We start from the raw sequence: 20200 nt of genomic DNA on the forward strand, positions 1-20200 counted from the left end.
AAGAGATGTGACGGTCATCATCGCCTCCACGGACCTTGATGACCCTTATCGAACTCGACCCTACGCACTTCACTCTCATTGTGCTCATCGATAACCCTTGCAAGAGAAAGGTAACGATGGGTTTGACGAAAGCTAGTGGGATCCATGAAGGTGTAAGGACTATGAGTAAGAACGACAAGGGTGAGGCGTGTAGAGTCAGATCCGACAAAGGCCCTTGTCCTCTCTCGTTCTTTTCACAAGGGTCGTGGGTTCCATAAAGACGATAATAAATCCGACGAGTCAAAAGAAATGAGAGATGATAGCGGATGCGACGTAGGGGTAATACAGTACAAAAAAAAAGAGTGATCCTACGAATATACGAGTAAAATGATCATTTGGGTGTTTTATAAAAAATGAAGCGTTATATAATAATTTTCTAAAGAGAAGAATTTTTTTCAAAAATAAGCGCTGCACACTATAAATAATTATATTGGATCAGAAATTAGAGAGGATTATTATACATGAGTTAGGGGATGGATAGCCGTTGAAGAAATTAGGAAGCCTGAGATGTCAATGCACGGAGACCTATTCGCGGATGCAGTTAATTTATTGCATGTACTCAATTATTCTCACTTCCCCAGTAATACAGATGATGGTATTTGTCCGCCTTCATCCCCTCTCTTTCTTTTCCAGGCTGTTGCGTGAATGAAGCTCTTGCCATCACCTTTCCACTCTGCGTTGTGTCTGACACTGTGTTCATGATTGATGCAATCAGATTGTTCCCTGAATGAGTAACAATTTAATCTTATACAAATATATAAGGAAAAAAAAACTCTATTTTTTTTCTTATTCTTCAAATCACTGCTCTGATTTCCATTTATTCATGCAGATTTTTTTTTTCCAATATGAAAAATACTTCTTGGAAGAAAAGTAATAAGGAACTTAGGAACAGTAATAAGGATTTTTTTTTGGGCATATTTAGATTTTATTTTCTATCATAATGGATACGATATGAAAAATATTTATTTTCTATCATAACATATCCTCTTGGAATGATAAAAATATTCAATTATCAATCTTGGATTCTTTCATAATTAATTTTGTTGGTATGGTATTGTGATCTTATTAATGCATATATTATAACAAAAAATAGTATGGATATATGGATTAATTTGATAGTTTCTTGAAACTCAAACTAAGGAATCTAATTTATGCTGCCATTCATAACCTAACAGCCAAAAATATTTCATGGAAATCAAATCAAGCTAAAAGAATAATATGCAGAAGTTAACAAAAACTTAGAAGACTTTCACATAAATAACGATAAAATTTATGGAAAAACAGAACATATGCTCAAAGCAAAAAAGATTTCAGGCAGTTGTATATGATAAATCCCTGAGTACTAATAATTAATGTCTAAAAGGAAATAACAATATCACAGAAGAACAAGAAACACCATTGGTGGTTCCTTTGAGGCATTTCCATGAAGTCGTGTATTCCCTGATGCTTCTTACATAGACAGCAAAAGATCCATCAAGAATGACTTTCATCTTGACATGATATATAGACCAAGCAAAGAAAAATACTAACACTGAGCCAAGACAATGAGACTTGAACATTAATAATGACCTAAGAATATCCAACCTGATGACATTTGCCGCGTGAATTGAACTATTCAACCATGTGTCCTATCGAAAATGGAATGCGAATGAAGTAAAGATGAATGCTATCCACTGCACAAAACCAATGTCATAAACGCTTATCTAATTCGGATGGAATAAGTCAGACTAAACAAAACCCAAAAGTGTAAGCAAAAGTTATTGAGAAAAGTTTCGGCCATATCAAGAAAACTTGAGAGTATTCTGGCCTTGTACATTATTAAACAGTACTCAGCAATGTTTCGCTACAGATATATGTAAGAATTTCAGTAGCTTTAGACTTCCAATCAAGTACTGAAACGAAATATAAAAAGGCCAATAGCATCAATTTTATGCCAAGACAGATGTATAAAGGAGATAACCAAAGGACACACAACATTCATGATTTAACTCCCCCAACTGGAAAGACAAAAGGCAAAAAGGTGACATCAAAAGCAAAACTTCCAAACTAAGCTGCTGCAGCCATGGAGACTGATCGATAGCATGCACGCTTTGCAGCACGTACTATGTCGTCTACCTGCAAGAAACAATTCAAAACCATTATCTCAGACACTAGGTTTCTCTAATAAGCCTAGTTGTTCAAATATTTCAAGCGTGTGCACAAGAATGCAAAGGCATAATAACCTGTGGCACGGCCATCCTCTCAAGATTTGCAGCATATGGCATCGGAACATCAGCTCCAGCAATCCTCTCCACTGGTGCATCAAGATACTCGAAGCTTTCCTCCATAACAGACATGCTACTCAAGAAATCATGGTGTCAGATGTTTGCGTGCACAGAGTGGATGAGGAGTGGAAGAGAGCAAGAGTGCTAACCATATTTCAGCACCTACGCCATGTTGAGGAAAACCTTCTTCAACAGTGACGAGTCTGTTAGTTTTCCTGACAGAAGCATTGATAGTAGCTCTGTCGAGTGGTCTAATTGAACGGAGATTTATGACCTGTAAACTAGCTTCTTAGACAATCCAGTATGTGGAACATTGCCAAGGAAAACAGGTGTATGAGCTCACCTCGGCACTGATTCCTTCCTTTGAAAGTATTTCCGCAGCCTGAATATATTTCACAAGAAATCGGATATTGGTTTAGTATATAGCGCATTGCACCAAAATTGGGAGGAATAGCATATGAGTAATGCCTTGTTAAGGCTAGTTTACAAAGTTGACCTGTGCATATGTTAATTTCAATAGTGAACAAGGTTACACATTATGCCCCTATGAAGCATGGACATACATGAGACAACACAGATATGCTGACATGAGAGTATTAAGAATGCAGCATGCAACACAACAACGACAACCATTAGTATATATGTATATGAGACTTGGTGCCATGGTGAGGTTTCAAGAGTCATAACCTAACCATAGCTCATATAAAGAGGATGGACCAGCAGGAGATTCTTCCCCATGATCAGAACAGGGGCCAACAGATCCTAATGATTCTGAAACAGGGGGAGAATAGGTGCCCCATCATATCAACCGCATAAACTGTACTGACCATACAGGAAAGTCATATCAACCCCTCAAGCAAACCCTTGTAGGGCCCTCTAAAAGGTTCAGCAAGGTCATATAACATTAGGATTAGCTGCAGCAACATCATGGAACATGATTTGATATGACTTGATGGGATATTTCATGCAAAAAAAAAAAAGGACTAGTAGTAAATACTAGTAGCCTCTTGGACATTAGTGGCCATATTAAATGAATCACCATAAAGCCATTAAGGCATGTCTCAGGTATTGGATCTCTATTATGAACTATTCCAAGTGGCAGCTCTTGGCAGGTATATTCTCCTCAAAATTGGACTATACCTTGATAGAAAGGATCATATCCTATCAATTAAAGAATCACTATAGAAATTGTTTTCATTTTAAGAATATATCAGAAGCCTTTGGTTGTGTTTTGAACACCTATAAAAAGTGTAGGCAAGATTTGATCAGTTTTCCTTCAAAAATAAACTTAAAACATGTATAAGGCACCTCTTCCCAGGATGGCTTTGATTATAAAATACAACCTGAATATCAAAAAAATGCATCTATTATCTAAGAGTTGCTGAGATCGAGTATCATCAGGAGTTGCTGGAAGCTATGGTAACTGTACCTCAATACATCTACTTTTCAGCATATGGTTAGCTTAAGCATATGGGTAACATCTCTAGCATCAGTTCATACATCTCTACTTAACCGTTCTGCATTTTTTATGGTCAATATTTCTTTTAAGAAGACTGAAATCAGAAACCAAGATGATCGACAGAACATCCAACCAAGATTCACAATTACTAAGTTGAAGTTGCTGAATCTGCATATGAATAGTCAAATATATTTTTCAAGGGATAAAACGTGCAGTCACATTTGTTTACAGCGAGTCGCAGATACATCCCTTACAGACTCAAGCCTTCCGAAACATAGAGATGTTCTCTGTAGCCCTTTCTAATAATTGCTCTAGCACCATCATATATGTAGTCAGAGAATCAACAACTCATATAGCCCATAACTATATAATAAAGGCCAAATAAGAAAATAACAATAACCAATATACGCAAAATCAACTAGAGAACATGAGTTGTATTGTAACATGGATATATGAAGCAAAACATGTAAAAAGGACAGTGATGAATGATGATCAGATGATGTATAAATGTATATGTTTCCACATAGTGCGCTTGCTAACCTAACACAACGCAATCTCTACAAGCAGCAGCAGCATAAGTCAAACTCTAGAGTCCAAGCTCAATAATGGTTATATCGATCACCCATTATCCTAGTTAATTACGCACCTGCAGAGCATACCCAACCATCTTTGAGAATGCAGTGACTGTTACATGCTTCCCTTCTCGTTCAATCTGTCAATAAGACAAATTAGCAATTAACTGAAATGAAAAGAAAAAAAAAAACCTGAAATGGAAAGAAACTTTCAGCACATATTTCACCATAAAAAAACCCATACCTTAGCTTTCCCTATTGGAAGGCAGAAACTGGAATCAAGTACTTCAGCTGAAACAGGAAATGATTCTCCATATCTGAAAAGACAAATATGAAACACGAAATCTACATGGTAAGGTCAAGCTTTAATTCATCAAATGATTAACTATTTGATGACTAATACATACAGAAGTTCATTTTCAAGAAAAACAACTGGATCGGGATCTCTAATAGCAGCCTTTAGCAAGCCACGAGCATCTTCAGATGAATATGGACTTAGCACTTTCAAACCAGGAACATGTGCATACCATGCTGCATAGCACTGTAAAAGATCTCACAATTAGCACTCCACATTTCACATCATTAGTCGTTACTGTGATTAAATTCCATATTTCTTGACTACCTTAAATCGAAGAAACCAAAAACCATCTTACAAGACCTAGACTCTAGAGTTTTTTACTTTGTTTTTACAATCCACAAAGTAAAAAAGGTGAAAGAAAAAGAAACTAATTGATAAATATTTTAACCAGGGAATGTCGTTTTGCATATCGGATCCATATCACTCGCTGACCACACTGATATGTACTGGTAGGTACCAATGTACCAGTATATCAACACATAGTACACCAGTATGTATTGGTGTCTCGAACAAGAAGAAGAAGAGGAAGGGGCGAAGGAGGAAGAGGAGGAAGAAGAAGAAAGTAGAGGAAGCGATGAAGATGAAGAGGGGGAGGAAGCATACTGGGGAGGTAAGCGACGACAAACGCCAACAGTGGGGAGGCATGTGGCATCGGATGGCAATGGCTCGAGAGCCATTCTACTCTGTCTGTGTACAGAGATTATGGCTCTCACTCGTGAGCCCTAATGGAGCTTTGTTTAAGTTTTTTTTTTATTTTACTAATGCTCAGAATGGATTGAAGCGAGGGCCATCCGCATACCAATTTGGGCACGGTCCAACTGCTCATTTTGTACCGGTCCAAGAAAAATGGAGAACCTTGAGTTCAACCATATCTAAGAAACTTCCTCTATCCATTTCCTCTTTCTATTATTGTGTTGAATGAGGTGAAGGGTGGATAATCATATAAGATAAAGGAAGCATCCAAAGAACAAACAAAGAGGAATGACTCTATATAAGATATTTTAATAGTGTAAGGTCCCAAGTATAATTGAAAAGGCAAGTGTATTGATGACTCTATAAAGCATAGAATTATACAAATAATATGTTAAATTTTAAGATCAGTGTTTGCTTTCTAATAGTTTTATGCCTAATAAACATCTCTCCAATTGTGTGTTATAGAATCCACAGCAAGATATACCAGATTGATAGATGTTTAAATTGTTAACAGTCCAATGAAAATTCTATCTACATATCGAACAATAATAATTATAAATAATATATTACAGCAGAAACTTGTTCTATAGCCACCTGTGAATGTTGAGCACCAACTCCAGCTGCAGCACCATTTGGTCCTCTAAATACGATAGGGACAGATATCTGACCCGCTGACATGTAGTTGGATTTTGCAGCAGAATTGATGATATGATCAATTGCCTGCAAAGGGCACAAGTTTAAAAGTTTATAATGATAAAAAAAACTGTAATATATTGATATATATTATCCTGATGCGGAACCTACTTGGAACAATGCAAAAGCCAAGTAGGTTTTGCATCAGGATAATTTGTCAGACCTGCTTAATTGCTAGGGTAGTACTCAATGCACTAGGCCTTAACCCAAAGTATCCTAGCTCAATGGACTAGATATACTTAACCAACTTGTGAAGTAGTTATGGTGTATTGCTACTATCATATTTGTTGCTGATCAGGTTTAAATGTGGTAGTTACCAGTTACAAAAGACCTTAACCCATGGTGATATAATAATATCAACCAGCACATAACCAAGACTGTACAAGAAAACCTCAAGTTAGATTGATGACAACACTATGGCAGAGAATCAAATTATCCTTAACTTGCATTTGATGATAATATGATAGCATAAAGTGTTCATCACTTTTGTGCACCTTCCTGAAGATGTGATTATTTCTCTCGACCCAAACATGGCAAACGACTGCTGCAAATAGGCTATTAAAACAGCTACTGAAATTAGGTTATCAAAGATAATAAGCCCATTTTTTGAACATTCATAACTGCAGTCACAGTCATAGATAAAAAGACTGGTCCGTACCCCATTTAACAGTCAGTGCATCTGACAGTGTCCCAACTGTATAGATAAATAATGACATACAAATTGTTCTTTTTTATTATATCAGCGATGACCAGAGTGCATATTATAAATACAACGTAGTGTATACTGGTCCAACAAGATCTCTGTAGGGCTACACCAATATTTATTTCCTTGCTCAGATCCACTGATGACATAAATCAACCAGAAAAGTATGTTCCCACTTAATCATCCAATTCTCTGACCTAACTCTTACATACTATATCCTAGCTAAAGTGCTCACTGAGATCTTTTCTTTGGACAACATATCATTTGAGAAATAAACTGATGCACAGATGTGAAATAGCAAATCTAACCTGCATAGAGAAGTTAAACGTCATAAACTCCACGACAGGCCGAAGACCATAATAAGCTGCGCCAACACCAATCCCTGTGAATCCAGCCTATAGAACAGATAGATTCATGAGATGGATGTAGAAATGTCTTGAGTATTGAAAGATACAAATATAAAAGCTTGCAAACAAAACATACATTCTTCAAAATTTATGTCAAGAGATCATGTCAAATTATAATAAATTATAAACAGTAAGAAAAAGATGGCTTTTATGGAAACCTCTGTGATTGGAGTATCAAGAACTCTATCAGGACCATACTTCTCAAGAAGACCCTTAGATATCTACAAAAAAAGACAATTGAACAAGTACAAAATGTTATTTCATATAAACAAAAATAATGAGCAAATAACTATAAAAAATAATGAGCAAGTAAATAATGGAGAAAATGGAGAAACTCTCAAAAGACAGAGGGATGCCAAACCTTATAGGCACCCTGGTACTCTCCAACCTAAGAAGGTGTAAGATTCGTTAGAACAAGAACAAAGAGGACCCAAGTTCCAAATAATCACTTTTAATGTTTTACCTCTTCACCCATCAAGAAAACTTTGGGATCTGCTGACATCTCCTCATCAAGTGCAGTGTTAAGTGCTTCACGCACTGTGATCTGTGAGAAAGACATAAAATTAGGTTTTATGCTCTTACTGTTAAAAAGCAAAGATAAAGCTACCAAATTAAGGGGTATGTAACCAAGTTCTCATAATCATTTGAGTTATGAGCCAGCAGGAACATAAACTTGTCTTGATTATCAAGTATGTTTAACCAACCATTTTTTGCCATTTTTGGGAGAAAAAATTAATCTAATCAAATATGTGAATCAAGACCATTATCATCACCATGACAAGCAACGAGAGGATTAAAGCACAATGAAACAACAAATTGGTATTTGTTTCAAGCTAGAGAAGCCATGGTTCATGCTTTCCTATGATTCATAAGCACATGCTGCCTTTTTTATCTGATTAATTGAAGATAATATGAAATTACCTCTTTCGCTGCGGTCGAGTACTTCTTGGGCAAAACAGATCCAGCAGGCAGAACCCTCTGCAATAATGTAAAAAGGGGAAGAGAATTACATCTGCAATCGAACAACCAGAAACGGCGGAACCACTTAAGCTAGGACAAAGAACAAAAATCTGTACCGTTGCAGACAAAAGTCCGAATCCGAGCTTCCGCCTCGCGAGTCCCAACATCTTCCTATCAATCGAAGGCCACCAGCACAAAAACAAAAAGATATTAGATTCATTGCCACAGATACACGAAAACACAACAAGATACGACCCGTTCTTGTATACATGATTCGATCAGCTCAACAAACAAGAAAGGGGCGGGGAGATGGGACAAGACACTCCTGATATCGGCATCAACCAGGAAAATAAAAGAAGGAAACACAATCGGATACGAATCAGACGATTCAAGAGGGGAGGAAAATAGATTACCTCGAAATCGAGAACGGCCAAAGGAAAGATCGGAGAGAAGGGAGAGGAAGACGACTCGGTTTGGTGGCGAGGACGAAAAAGACGCCGCCCTTTGAGTTCTGTATTAATATAGCAAAATATTAATATATTTAAAATATTAATAGCTAATCATGAATAATCATTCTTCAAATATTTAAAATATTTTTATAGCTTTCACCAATTTAGAAAATTAAAATTTACAATAAATTGGTCAAAATAAAACGTCTAATAATTATTATATATACTTGAAGATATCAATTGATAAAATAATAATGATAATGATAATTACATGTATTTATCTACTTCATATAAAATTATTCTATTTTTATCTTATTAAAGTATATGATCCTGATAAATATATTATAAATATGATTAAATTCTGATTAAATCATCTAATTATGATATAATTTTTTAAAAGAATATCGGAAGGAACTTTCCTAATTATTTATTTATCTGCTCTCGTCTTTAAATAGACAGACACATAAAAATAATAATAAATATATAAAGTATTAAAAGATTATAAATTACAGCTCTCGTATCATTGCAGTGATTATTATAAAGGAAAAGAAGATGAGGGAATAGATTCTAAACTATAAGTAGTGATATAGACCACAATTTCAAATTCTTGGCAGTGGCAGGATGAGTTGTCTAATTCTTAACGGCAGAAATGAAAACAAATAAAAAGAAAAAGAAAGAGTATTTGATCATCTTTCGCATGAACAGTAGTGTTTCATGGTTCAGTGATCCAATGGTCCATAAAATATTCTCAGCAATCATCGTATCATTTTCTTCGGAAGAACAGACGTTGACTTCGAAAAGAGAGTCTGAGGGTACCATTCTTACGTATAGTCGTAGACAGAGAAGGCAACTACAGCAGAAGCAGCCATTCAATATTTGAAGGGCTGTTTTCTCAGTCACCAACCAATCCTTCCTTTGTTACCTTCATTTTATATCAGCAGATTGATGCCCATAACGGATCGGCCCATTACGGCCCATAATGGGCAATGTCTGACCGGACCGAACCGGCCGTAACGGTCTGGTCGTTTCGGCTGGACCGTTCGGCTGGCGGGTCGGTTCAACACGTGACGTGGTAGGGTTTTAGGGGAAGCTCCCTTTCGTGGAGAGACGCCGACGGGGAAAGATTTGGGGTTGGAGGAGGAGCCGGTCGAGGACGACGTCGTGAGATGGACAACTCCGCCGAGCTGCAGCGCTTCCTCGAGGTTAGAATCGTTTCATCTTGTAGTGTCCGTAATGTAATGTTTTTCATCGGTTGTTTCTCCTCTTCCTGTTTCTGTTCGGTGGTAAGTGGTGTTTAGGGTTGAATGTCGAGGAGCCTTGTAATTGTTGATCGGGGGGCGTATCAGTTGTGGAATTTGGGTAGAAGATGTACAATTTGACGTAAATACTCACAAAAAATGTGTGGGTTATTAAGATCAGGGAAAGATAATTTACATTGTGTTATGGCCTGCTTCCTGTAGCAGTTCTGTCTTCGTGTATGCATATATGCCAATTAATTGTTGTTTGAAACTACTCTACTTGCATTCAAATTTATATTTGGTTGAATTGATGTTTCTAATATACTTTAACGTCTTCAGTGGTAGCCATCTTTCCTATTTATTCTCTCTTGCTTATTCTCTAGTAGGAGTTCAGTGGAAATTTTACCTTGGATGGCCTGTTATGTATGAAACTTTTGAGAATCCAGTATTTTTTATAGAGGTTGGGGTACTGGAGGAGCCTTCGGTATTGGTTAGAGAATGAATTTTACAGATGCAAGAAGAGAAATGTAAAGCATTGAAAGTATATTGATTGAAGGCTCAAGAGATTAGTTAAAAAAAAAAAGATTATAACAGGTAAGTTTGGATTTAAATGAAACGACTGATAGGTTTTTAATAGTCAAGTTTCAATAAATAATTTAAAGGGTGTTTCAGCTTGGACTATCTTTTTCTGAGAGTCACCATATCCAGCTGATTAACTTATCTTTTACCATCAACTTCTTTAGATATCTGCATATCTGAAATGGAGGAATTTATGATTTAGTGCACAAAACTGGAGGCCATAAGTTCTATTGCCTTTATGTTTAAGTACTTGTTTTTATTATTTTGGTTTTTTATCTTTTCTGACTTCTGAAATTTAAATTTGTTGAATCTTGCGTATTCAGATTCATTTTATTCTAATTTTATTCTGGAGAAATGAAAATCATAGTAACAGGAGACATTGCCACTTTGAATAACTTTGTCCTTTATAAACGCTTTGTTTCTTGATAAAATTGAGGACTTGATGAATAGTTGTGGTGGGTCTTCTGACTGTTGAAAGCTCTGAACTTCCTCAGTAATGATTACAAATTGCAATCTTCTTTATACATGCAAAGTTTTGTGCTTCCTTTTATGCTTATCGCTATACAACATTCATGTGAGCGACAACTAAAACCATTTACGTAATGTATCTTTATCCACCATCCCATAAGGAACTTCAATTTAAACTTTGTTAGCTGATAGCAACGTCAATGTTCTACTAGTGTATACATTTGCCATTCAATTCAAAGTAACAATTGTGTTATGTGCTACCAGTTATTGTTTGGCAAGATCTTCTGTCTTGAATATAATGATTGGAAAATCTCAATTGTAAGTAACATGGTCAAAAAATTATTGCAGTTGCATATTATTCTTGCAGAGAATGTTTCTTAGGATGCAATGATAATATGACAAGTGTAGATAAGTTGGGCTTACTTTGAATAATATATATTCATTGCAATGTCAGGTAGATTAGCTGCTAAAGACTTTTAACAATTTGTCTTATGTTTGAATTCTGCCTTCGTCATTTACCCTTTGGCCTTCAAAAAAAAAAAAAGTATATTCATCGCAATCTTTGTTCCGTTTCACCATTTTTCTTACTTTCTTGACAAACAAATGGTGATTTGTAATGGCATAGTGTTCGTCACAGAAGATTATAGTCTGTGTTGTATATTATTTGATTGATTTTTTTTGTTTGTTTGTTTTTGTGTAGCAAGAGAAACAGAAAGCAATGGTTAGTGAGATGGTGGGGAAGCTTACAAGCGTATGTTGGGATAAATGCATCACGGGCACCCCTGGCAGCAAGTTCAGCTCTAGCGAATCCACCTGCCTTACCAATTGTGCCCAACGATACATGGACATGAGCATGATGATCATGAAACGTTTCCAATCCATGCAGTAAATTGTAGTTTCACTGCTTTGTAATTTCTCCTTCCATCTTTCAGCAGCATCTAATTTTTGTTATGTGATGCTTAGACATCTACTTTGTTCTTTCAGAAAATAAAACCCAGCTCGACTTATGTAAACTTTTATGCTCATCTTCCTAATTCTACATGATGTCTTATGTGATCGTTCTCCTGAGAACTCGTAGGACGAATCAGAAAATAAAACCTTGCTTCCATTCTATTGTTTTAATACTGCTTGTGTGATGAACCAGGAAACAAAGCCCTGTCAGCATCACTCCAAATCAATGACAACCAGGAACTATTTTATCTATGATCCTCTGCATATAACCTGTGTGCCTCAATTTCTGCTCATCTCTGCTATCATTTTAAGTCTTGAATTTTGGTAATTCTTTAGATACGTCTCAAGTTTCTTTTTTCGATTTAATCTATTTTATCTTTCTTTTTATTTCTCTCTTTTTTTCTTTTGCATTTTTCCTGCAGTATTGTCATTTGACCTCCGAGTAAAATAGTATTCTATAGAGGTGTCTCACTCTCCAAACCAAGTGCACCAAATGTGCAAGGATCAATTATTTTTGCAATAATAAAGTTAGTGATTCTTCCATAAAATCAAAAGAGAAATCGAACGATTACTAGCTGAAGTAGACTAATTCCTAAATGCAAAAAATATATAAATAATCTAAAAAAATGGACTAATTTAGTCTAACTAAAGGCAGATGGTATTGGCAAGAAGCAGAATAGAAAGATGAAGCTGGGGGCATCATGATGCAGAATGGAGGGACAATTCAGATAATGAGACACAGCTACAGCAACAAAAAAGTTCAGTGTCACTTTCCACCTTTAAACACAAAACTTGCTTCACAGGTTCATTATGGAAATTTTGTTGGTAGGAGTACAGAATAAGAAGCTAACAATTTTCTCCAATGTAACATAAATAACCTGACTGGACAAGCAATCCAGCTATTCAAAGATGATGCACAGAGTTCTATTTCTTTGATTCAGATACATTTGCCTTCACAATTCTACAACAGATGCAGGAAGGTTTTAGAGTATAATCGAAACAGCCTGCCTACTCAAATTGGGATGGATAAAACCTTCCCACAAGTTATTCAGTCAGGATGAAGAAAAGGCAAAATACAACATGCAAAAATTTCTTGAACTTACAACAAGCACAAGAAATCCCGATACTCTCTTCAGTCATTACCCATCTTTACCGGATGCAGAGTGTGTTTTCTTTCTCTTCCCATGAAAAAAGGAATTAGATAAGGAAAAATAAGCTAACTTGTTAACAGGTACTTGCTATAATTTGCCACTTCTCTTGTACAGGAAAAAAATGGGAAGAGAAGTGTTCAGCTTCAGCTATTAGCACATGAAGCATTTCGTGAACTGGCTCGTGTTTTCCCCCGCCAATTCTCTCCCCACATCTTTGCCTCTGCCACAGCTCTCTCCCGATCAAAATCCTTTTTGAAGATCCCAGCCATCTCCCTTGGTGAGTCCTCTTTCTCTGATCCTTCTAGCTCGCGTTTTCGGCCAGAATCTCCCACTTCCTCATTCTTTGTAATCATTCCACTCCCTCCGCGGATTCTTCTTTCATCATGGTCACCCCCAGATCTGTTACTAGAGGCAGGCGAGGCATTCGGATCATAAGCTTTGTTTGCCAAGTAGGACAAAGCAGTGACGACATCTGCAATTCCAGGACGGCTAGCAGCTTGTTCTTGGATGCACATCGATGCTACAGCAAGTGCTTGGTAAAGCCCACGCATCGGAAATCGGCCTTGCAATCTAGGGTCGGCAAGCTTTGGGAGTTTTTTTCGGTCATTGAACATGGGCCTTGCCTGGGAATACATGAAATCTGATGAAACACATGGAGAAAATTTGCATGTTTTTTCATGCATCCTAAATCATAGCATTGAAAACCCGACGAACTTTTCTACCAATAAAATATTATTCACATTTATGCTCATAAAAGTCTCTGCTGCTCTCCAATCAAAACAATAATCCCAGTTTGCCATAGAAATATGCATCTTGAATAGGCAGATGAATGCATTACAGATGTCAAAATGTTTAACCTAGTCTTTCATCAATTTAAAGTTGGTCCCATATATATGGATAAATTATTTGCTCAGTTGATATTATGTTATATGCAACCAAGGCATAAAATCTAACTTGGAGCCAGTTTCATTTACTATGCAGCAGAATTGCTATTAAAGTTAGTAGTCAACTTAGTGCTTTAAGTGAGTGGATTTAAACTAACCTGTATGGTTGGAACTTGGAACCAGTGTCTGCCATACCGAATCATACCGCCCGGTACGGGCGGTACGTACCGGTCTGACAGGCCAGCGGTATGCGGACCGCCCCGTACCGGTCCGCACTGTAGCAGTGCTACAGTGCTCGGTACACCGTACCACACCGGTACCGAGCCCAGATCAAAATACCGGTACGGTACGGTATTGCGAACCTTGCTTGGAACATTATGGCTTCTTGTTGTATGGTGCTCATGACTTGATTTTTCCATTGAATTTATTCAAAAAGATGTATATGGAAGGACAAGAATACAAATAGGTCAGACATAACAGGTTGCTGTGCTCACTTGATAATTTTCCACCATATATTTCTAGATCAAACTTGACACACCTGATATAACTCACAAGTAGTCTCCAACATTCAAGATCATGATAATAGCATCAAACGATAAATTTAGTATGAACAAATGAAGAAGCTTACCCAGGAAATAAGGTTTTGTTCACCATGTGGTAATGCGCTATCAATGGCCTTCCGACCTGTTATCAGCTCCAGAAGTACAACTCCAAAACTGTAAACATCAGATTTAACTGTCAGCTGTCCAGTCATAGCATACTCCGGAGCACAATAGCCATAGGTGCCCATCACCCTCGTTGACACATGAGATTTATCGCCAGTTGGACCGAGCTTTGCAAGACCAAAGTCTGAGAGCTTTGGGTGAAACCCCTCACCCAATAATATATTGGACGATTTGAAGTCCCTATAAATGACTGGTGGGCTGGCTTTATCATGGAGATATTCCAACCCCTTAGCTGCACCTGCAGCAATTTTCATCCTTGTGTTCCAGTCCAGGGGTTCCTTGTCAGGCGGGAGATCTGTAATCATTCAAGCTCTCAAATATATCAAAACATTATTAGGTTCTTAAAGCTTTGCAGGACAAATGACTTTTTCCAATTTAACTATGAAATAACGAAGGTTCTCGTTGCTTTTAGGCAAAAGTAGTAATTTACTATGTGCAACATGTCCAGCATGCAGGAACAAGATCAAAAGGTGCTTTGGACATGATATACATGATTTCCACCAAGAATAGAAAATCCCATCCCTATTGTACTGAAATATATTCAGACGATCAAGGAAGAACCGAGTTAATTGAACCAAACCAATTTGTGAACAAGTCAAACGATCATATAAATCACAGAAAGTCATATGAATAACTAAAACTGGAGGTCTCTTGAGGTTTATTGCTTAAAGATAAAAGCTAGGACCTAAAGAAATGTGATTCCAAGTCTAGTTGAGAACTAACAACTTAGTCTTCAAATCTTAAAGTTTCATGATTCTTCTCAAGGAATTGTTACTTGGTGAAAATTGCAGCCATCATTACATTCTAAATATTGACATTGAACAAAAACCAGAGAAAGATTTCCTTGTTTCTGTTAAAAGTAACAACACCACCTGGATAAGATTTCTCAAAACCCTGTAAAACTAACATGATATAACAAAAAACTTGCATTTGGGAAGACTAGTGCCTGATTTTATGTGTGCTGGCACTCAGAAAAATACGTTGAGCCACTATGAATGGAGAACTTGATACTCAAGATACCAACCTTAAAGCAAGCCAGTCCAGAAAATGTTTAGAAAAGTTTGTGGGCCACATGGCTATCCAAAATCATGAGATGATGCTTATCCAAGAAAGCAGAAGAGAATACTTTTATTCCAAAACAGACCTTTGTCACAAGCTAAAGCTTTCTGACATATATTTATTAGATTTAAGACTGATTTCATTAAATTAGGCTCTACCTACACGTTTCTTCTTTTTTTTCGTTGTATTGAATGTCAATTCAATTTGTCATTTTGCAGCAGGGGTAGAAAGTCCACACATACAACCTATAGAAGGGCTATAAATCAACTAATGGAAACAATTTTAATAGTTCTACTTAAGGAGAGATTTGCCTATTTGGAAAATCAATTGGAATATACTATTAGTTCAATAACTAAGTACAACAACTAGTGGTGATATAGATTTTTTTTGTTCGCAACTGTTAGAACCTTTAAAAGGAAGGAATTCAGCCAGTACACTTTCAAGTTACAGACCAACAGATCTTTATTATGAAAAATGTCGTGTTCTTTTACATCTGTTATTTTCTGTTCTCTTTAGATCAACTAGTTCACATCAGATTCCATATTAGAGCAACAGGACATGCTGAAGCTCATGACTTTTGGCCATGATCCTTTTAAGAATTTCAAGCTAATATTGATCAATACTTTGTTTCAAATTTGAGTTCACAACAACGCAAAAATGAGAATGCAGAAATGTCCAGAACCCAAGGTTTGATAATCATGTTTAACTGCCGCTGAACATACAAAAATTTGGCTTTCCCATAAGCATATGTTGTCAAGGATCTGAAGAATGAGGAAATCATGGGTTTCAATATGTTGCTTGTACATTCTTGAATTAAGGATCAACAAACATGATAGATTTCCTATTGAGATCCTTGAAGCTCTGACAACCATGAGTTTACAAGTTTATATACCCTCTTTGACAAGATCTGTAGGACAGATTGGTCCTGTAATTCCTACAGCAACCGGAGTGTTGATCAGATAGCAAGCTAGCATAATCCCAGATTCAACTATGAGAAGAAACATCAGGGTACATCAATTTCCGATGATTCTTCAGTAAAAGTGGGGCACATCATTCAATCAATCATGAGCTACAAAGTTTCTGATAGTAAATGCCTTGAACATGATGGCATTATAGTTTGATAATGGATAACAACATCCCCATCACAGAAATTGTTTGGTAAAACTTGTTGTGGATTGCTATCATATCTATGCTAACCGTCTGGCATGCTCAAGCAGGAAAGAACCCAGAAACTAATGTAACAAAGTTTTGGTGACAGCTTGAATTCATTGAGGTTCGACTTCAGAATTCTTTGATCTACATGTTGTTTTTGGTCCTTATGATCTTCCACATGCAGCACATTTATCTCTTCCCTGCAAACTTGAGGAACGTCTTGAGTTTGTGCTTGTCAAGATTTAGGGGCAATACAAGAAGATAAGCATTCTCTCATCTTTCAAGAAGAGGGTCTTGGAGAGTTTTAAAAGTGGCCAATAGGAAATCTAAGGAGAAGAAATCCCAATGTTTTGGTGACCTGATCAAATTAGGAATCAATATACTGCTAAAAGAAATTAGTAGACTCAACCCTGACTAAAAGTTAGAACGTAAGAATATAGAAACTTCCACCTAGTATTATCATGATTTGATCTTAACCTGAACAAGACCCGACTTAATTAATCAAACTTGTCCTCTACCAATCAAACTTGGTTTCATTATTGTGTAATGTTGAATTAGACTCACACAGCTGTTTTAGCAATACTAAGCAATTAAAAATTCAGGAATGAGATTTGGCTGGATAAGTGGATTAAGATCATGACCTCAGAGATAATTAGATTTCCCTACTAACAAACTTGAAATGTAGCATTAAAGAAGAGTAAGACAGGCAACCTTTTTCACAAAACTGAGCAAACACAGTGGCCTTTGATTTTCAAAGTATGCTATCCTTAATAGAGCTAATCCTTTCCCTCTTTGGGATTCCATCTCAGACATAAGATGTATACAGCCAATTAACATGTGGCCTAGAGACCTAGATGGTACTTGATGGATGACAATGGAAAAGCATCTTTCTTAAAGGTAGCAATTCACAATGTTAATCAATTGTCATAGAAACTCTGTTCCATTCATGCCACATGAACAAAGACCAATTTAAAAGTTACAGGACCTTACTTGCAATGGTTGTATCACAAGCTAGCAACATATGGAATAGAAAGTCTTCACTCCAACTTTCATATCTTTGACAGAAGAACATAAAAAAGAAAAGGAAATGAAGACAAAAAAGCAAAGTATAAATATATGAAACATACATAGGGCTGGCATCGGGGTAACATGGTGGGTTTGAGTTGATTTTATTCAAACCATTCTTGCCCCACCCTGCCCCTGCCCTGGTTATAGTACCTATCATCCTGGCCCACCCTAAAACAAAAAAGGACTGACGGTTTTTGTTATTCTCCACTCTTCCCCAATGTGAATAGCCCATGAGAGTACATGTAAGCACATGGATTATTTAAAAGATAGGGCACACACACACACACATAATTGTTGGACCAAATTTTTCATAAGGCAGGGACTTCAGAATATGGACAAGTGAGATCGTCCAATCCCCATCAGTTCTAAAAAATAATCTGCTGACCCACTTCATTTCCAGTCAAAGACCAGCCCAACCATGCCGGCTTTAGATAATGCACCATGGTTTGCTTTGAGATAGCCATTCCTAAGCATAGGTAGCTGATACTAATCTATTTTCTTGTTCTCTCTTATTTTTTGACAATTAACAAGATACAGTGCTTACAATGCCAGAAAATAAAAGTTAAAAGACTAGAGAAATCCAAACAATGAAATTCAAACTAGGATATAGAAACCATACCATGTAAATGATCTTCCAAAGATCCCAATGGCAAAAACTCATAAACAAGAAGACGTTGATCTCCATCAGCACAGTAACCTATTAGGTTTACTAGGTTTGGGTGATGCAATAGGCTAAGCATCAGTACCTCCACCAGAAACTCTCTATTTCCTTGGAGGCCCTCTCTATCCAACTGTTTCACAGCCACAATCTGCCAACAGAAGTAGAGACAGAAAAGATTCTAATGAACAAGAGCAAATTTAATTCTTTTAATAAAAAAGGAGAGGAATGAAGAGAAAGGGAGGTTCACACAAAAAAAATCCAAATCTCAAAACAAAATATGCATATTTTTTTCCTAGGAAACATGTTTGTCTGAAAAGATCAAGAGTACTTAGACAACAACTAAAGCAAAGCCGTTTCCAAAGAAACTGACCTGACCAGTGCTCTCAAGACGCCCTTTGTAGACCCGCCCAAACCCCCCTTCTCCTAGAAAGCACTCATCTCTGAAGTTCCTAGTTGCAGTTGCAAGCTCCCGAAAGGTAAATGTATGCGCAGAAATGTTAACACTAGACACATCCTTCTCACTCTGCGCTTCCCTTTTTGAGCCTGAATTGCTTCGATGATTCACACTATCAGCTACTGCAGATCCAACAAACATACAGAATAAAGAACATTACAAAATTGTAAGAAACATATATCGATAAAACAATTTTATCAACAGTAAATGGCAGACAAAAATCCATCGACTCCATATTGCATCATAAGGGAAAAGGGAACATTATTGAACAAACATCAGCCTGATTAAGCATAAAACTGGGTAGCAAAATATACCATGTTCGTAAATTGCTGCCATAACCTACCAATTTCATACAAAATCACCAGTACAATGACACCAGATACACGAACCAGATCAAAGCATCGAAAGATAAATGGGGTGATCGACATTACTACCAATCCGCATTAAAAATCATCTTTGTATTCCCTTCAATTAATGTCGCTTCTCTAATCTCCAGATCAGATCAACCTTCGATTAACAAGAAAAAACTGAAAGAAAGAGGACGAACCCGAGGACGAACGATCGATGTGGGGAGGAACCATGGGGTGCTCCTCCCGGCTATCGTCCCTCCCATTCCCTGGATTCAACACCCCTCCCCGCCTCGACTCGAAGCACGGGAAGCAACCCATCCCACCCCGCGATCAGATCCGAGCTCAAGGGCCGAAAAGCCCCTAAAGATCGGCTTTTTCGGCTCCGGCTCCCATATTCCCCTCTCCTCCCCCCCCAAATCGATTCCGGGCATCAAACTCGATTGCGATTCCTTGTGCTCTGCGGTCGGAACCACCGAGCCACCATGGAAGAAACGATCTCTAGCGCCGGGTTAGGGGCACAGCAAGGGGACGGAGGCAAAAGAGGGGAAGCGACGGCGTACGCGTCGGCTCCATATGCGCACGTTCCTATAAGAATCTATCCACGCCTCAAATGGAATTTATGAAGTAGAATAATGTTGGCGGTAAGAGATGTCCACTTAAGTCAAAATAAAATTAAAATTAATAAAGGATATTTAATTTTAAAGGCAAGAAAAAGAGGACACATATCACATATATTAATCTTAAAATCTATATTTATAATTTATATTATATATATATATTTATTAAAATATTATTTATGAGATCCCGAGTTAAATATTTTTTCTAATTTTTTTAAGGTACTTAAAAATTCATAAAAATTTTCA

The 20200-nt window shown here is 37.0% G+C and overlaps 2 protein-coding genes across 2 annotated transcripts; both read right to left on the reverse strand.

The window, feature by feature from the left end:
- Positions 1-1767: 1767 nt before the first annotated feature.
- On the reverse strand, positions 1768-8655 carry LOC103986026 (pyruvate dehydrogenase E1 component subunit beta-1, mitochondrial). The gene is made up of 15 exons (XM_009403892.3): positions 8562-8655; positions 8265-8319; positions 8110-8166; positions 7652-7732; positions 7550-7576; positions 7347-7409; positions 7090-7176; positions 5980-6105; positions 4742-4875; positions 4579-4651; positions 4409-4474; positions 2647-2685; positions 2453-2577; positions 2262-2376; positions 1768-2154 (listed from the first exon to the last, which is right to left on the reverse strand). Exons 2-15 carry the CDS (start codon positions 8313-8315, stop codon positions 2086-2088), a joined length of 1113 nt encoding a protein of 370 aa, XP_009402167.2. The 5' UTR covers positions 8316-8319; positions 8562-8655; the 3' UTR covers positions 1768-2085.
- A 4363-nt stretch (positions 8656-13018) lies between these two features.
- LOC135612992 (serine/threonine-protein kinase PBS1-like) lies at positions 13019-19737 on the reverse strand. Its single transcript, XM_065109860.1, has 5 exons — positions 19535-19737; positions 18904-19109; positions 18492-18681; positions 14497-14888; positions 13019-13607 (listed from the first exon to the last, which is right to left on the reverse strand). The coding sequence occupies exons 1-5, from the start codon at positions 19653-19655 to the stop codon at positions 13128-13130; spliced, it is 1389 nt and encodes a 462-aa protein (XP_064965932.1). The 5' UTR covers positions 19656-19737; the 3' UTR covers positions 13019-13127.
- Positions 19738-20200: the final 463 nt, after the last annotated feature.

Source organism: Musa acuminata, chromosome BXJ2-5 (genome assembly GCF_036884655.1).
Source record: "Musa acuminata AAA Group cultivar baxijiao chromosome BXJ2-5, Cavendish_Baxijiao_AAA, whole genome shotgun sequence".
Taxonomy (NCBI): domain Eukaryota; kingdom Viridiplantae; phylum Streptophyta; class Magnoliopsida; order Zingiberales; family Musaceae; genus Musa; species Musa acuminata.

What these genes read in the sequence shown, in the direction of transcription:
- LOC103986026 (XM_009403892.3), bottom strand. Translation starts at nt 8,315, where the DNA reads ATGTTGGGACTCGCGAGGCGGAAGCTCGGATTCGGACTTTTGTCTGCA. An exon ending in CGTTTAACTTCTCTATGCAG is followed by an intron (nt 6,106 to 7,089) that starts GTTAGATTTGCT and finishes TGCCCTTTGCAG; the next exon opens with GCAATTGATCATATCATCAA. An exon ending in TGGTTGGGTATGCTCTGCAG is followed by an intron (nt 2,686 to 4,408) that starts GTGCGTAATTAA and finishes AAATATATTCAG; the next exon opens with GCTGCGGAAATACTTTCAAA.
- LOC135612992 (XM_065109860.1), bottom strand. Translation starts at nt 19,655, where the DNA reads ATGGGTTGCTTCCCGTGCTTCGAGTCGAGGCGGGGAGGGGTGTTGAAT. An exon ending in CATCGATCGTTCGTCCTCGG is followed by an intron (nt 19,110 to 19,534) that starts GTTCGTCCTCTT and finishes TTGGATCTGCAG; the next exon opens with TAGCTGATAGTGTGAATCAT. An exon ending in GTCTTGAGAGCACTGGTCAG is followed by an intron (nt 18,682 to 18,903) that starts GTCAGTTTCTTT and finishes TTCTGTTGGCAG; the next exon opens with ATTGTGGCTGTGAAACAGTT.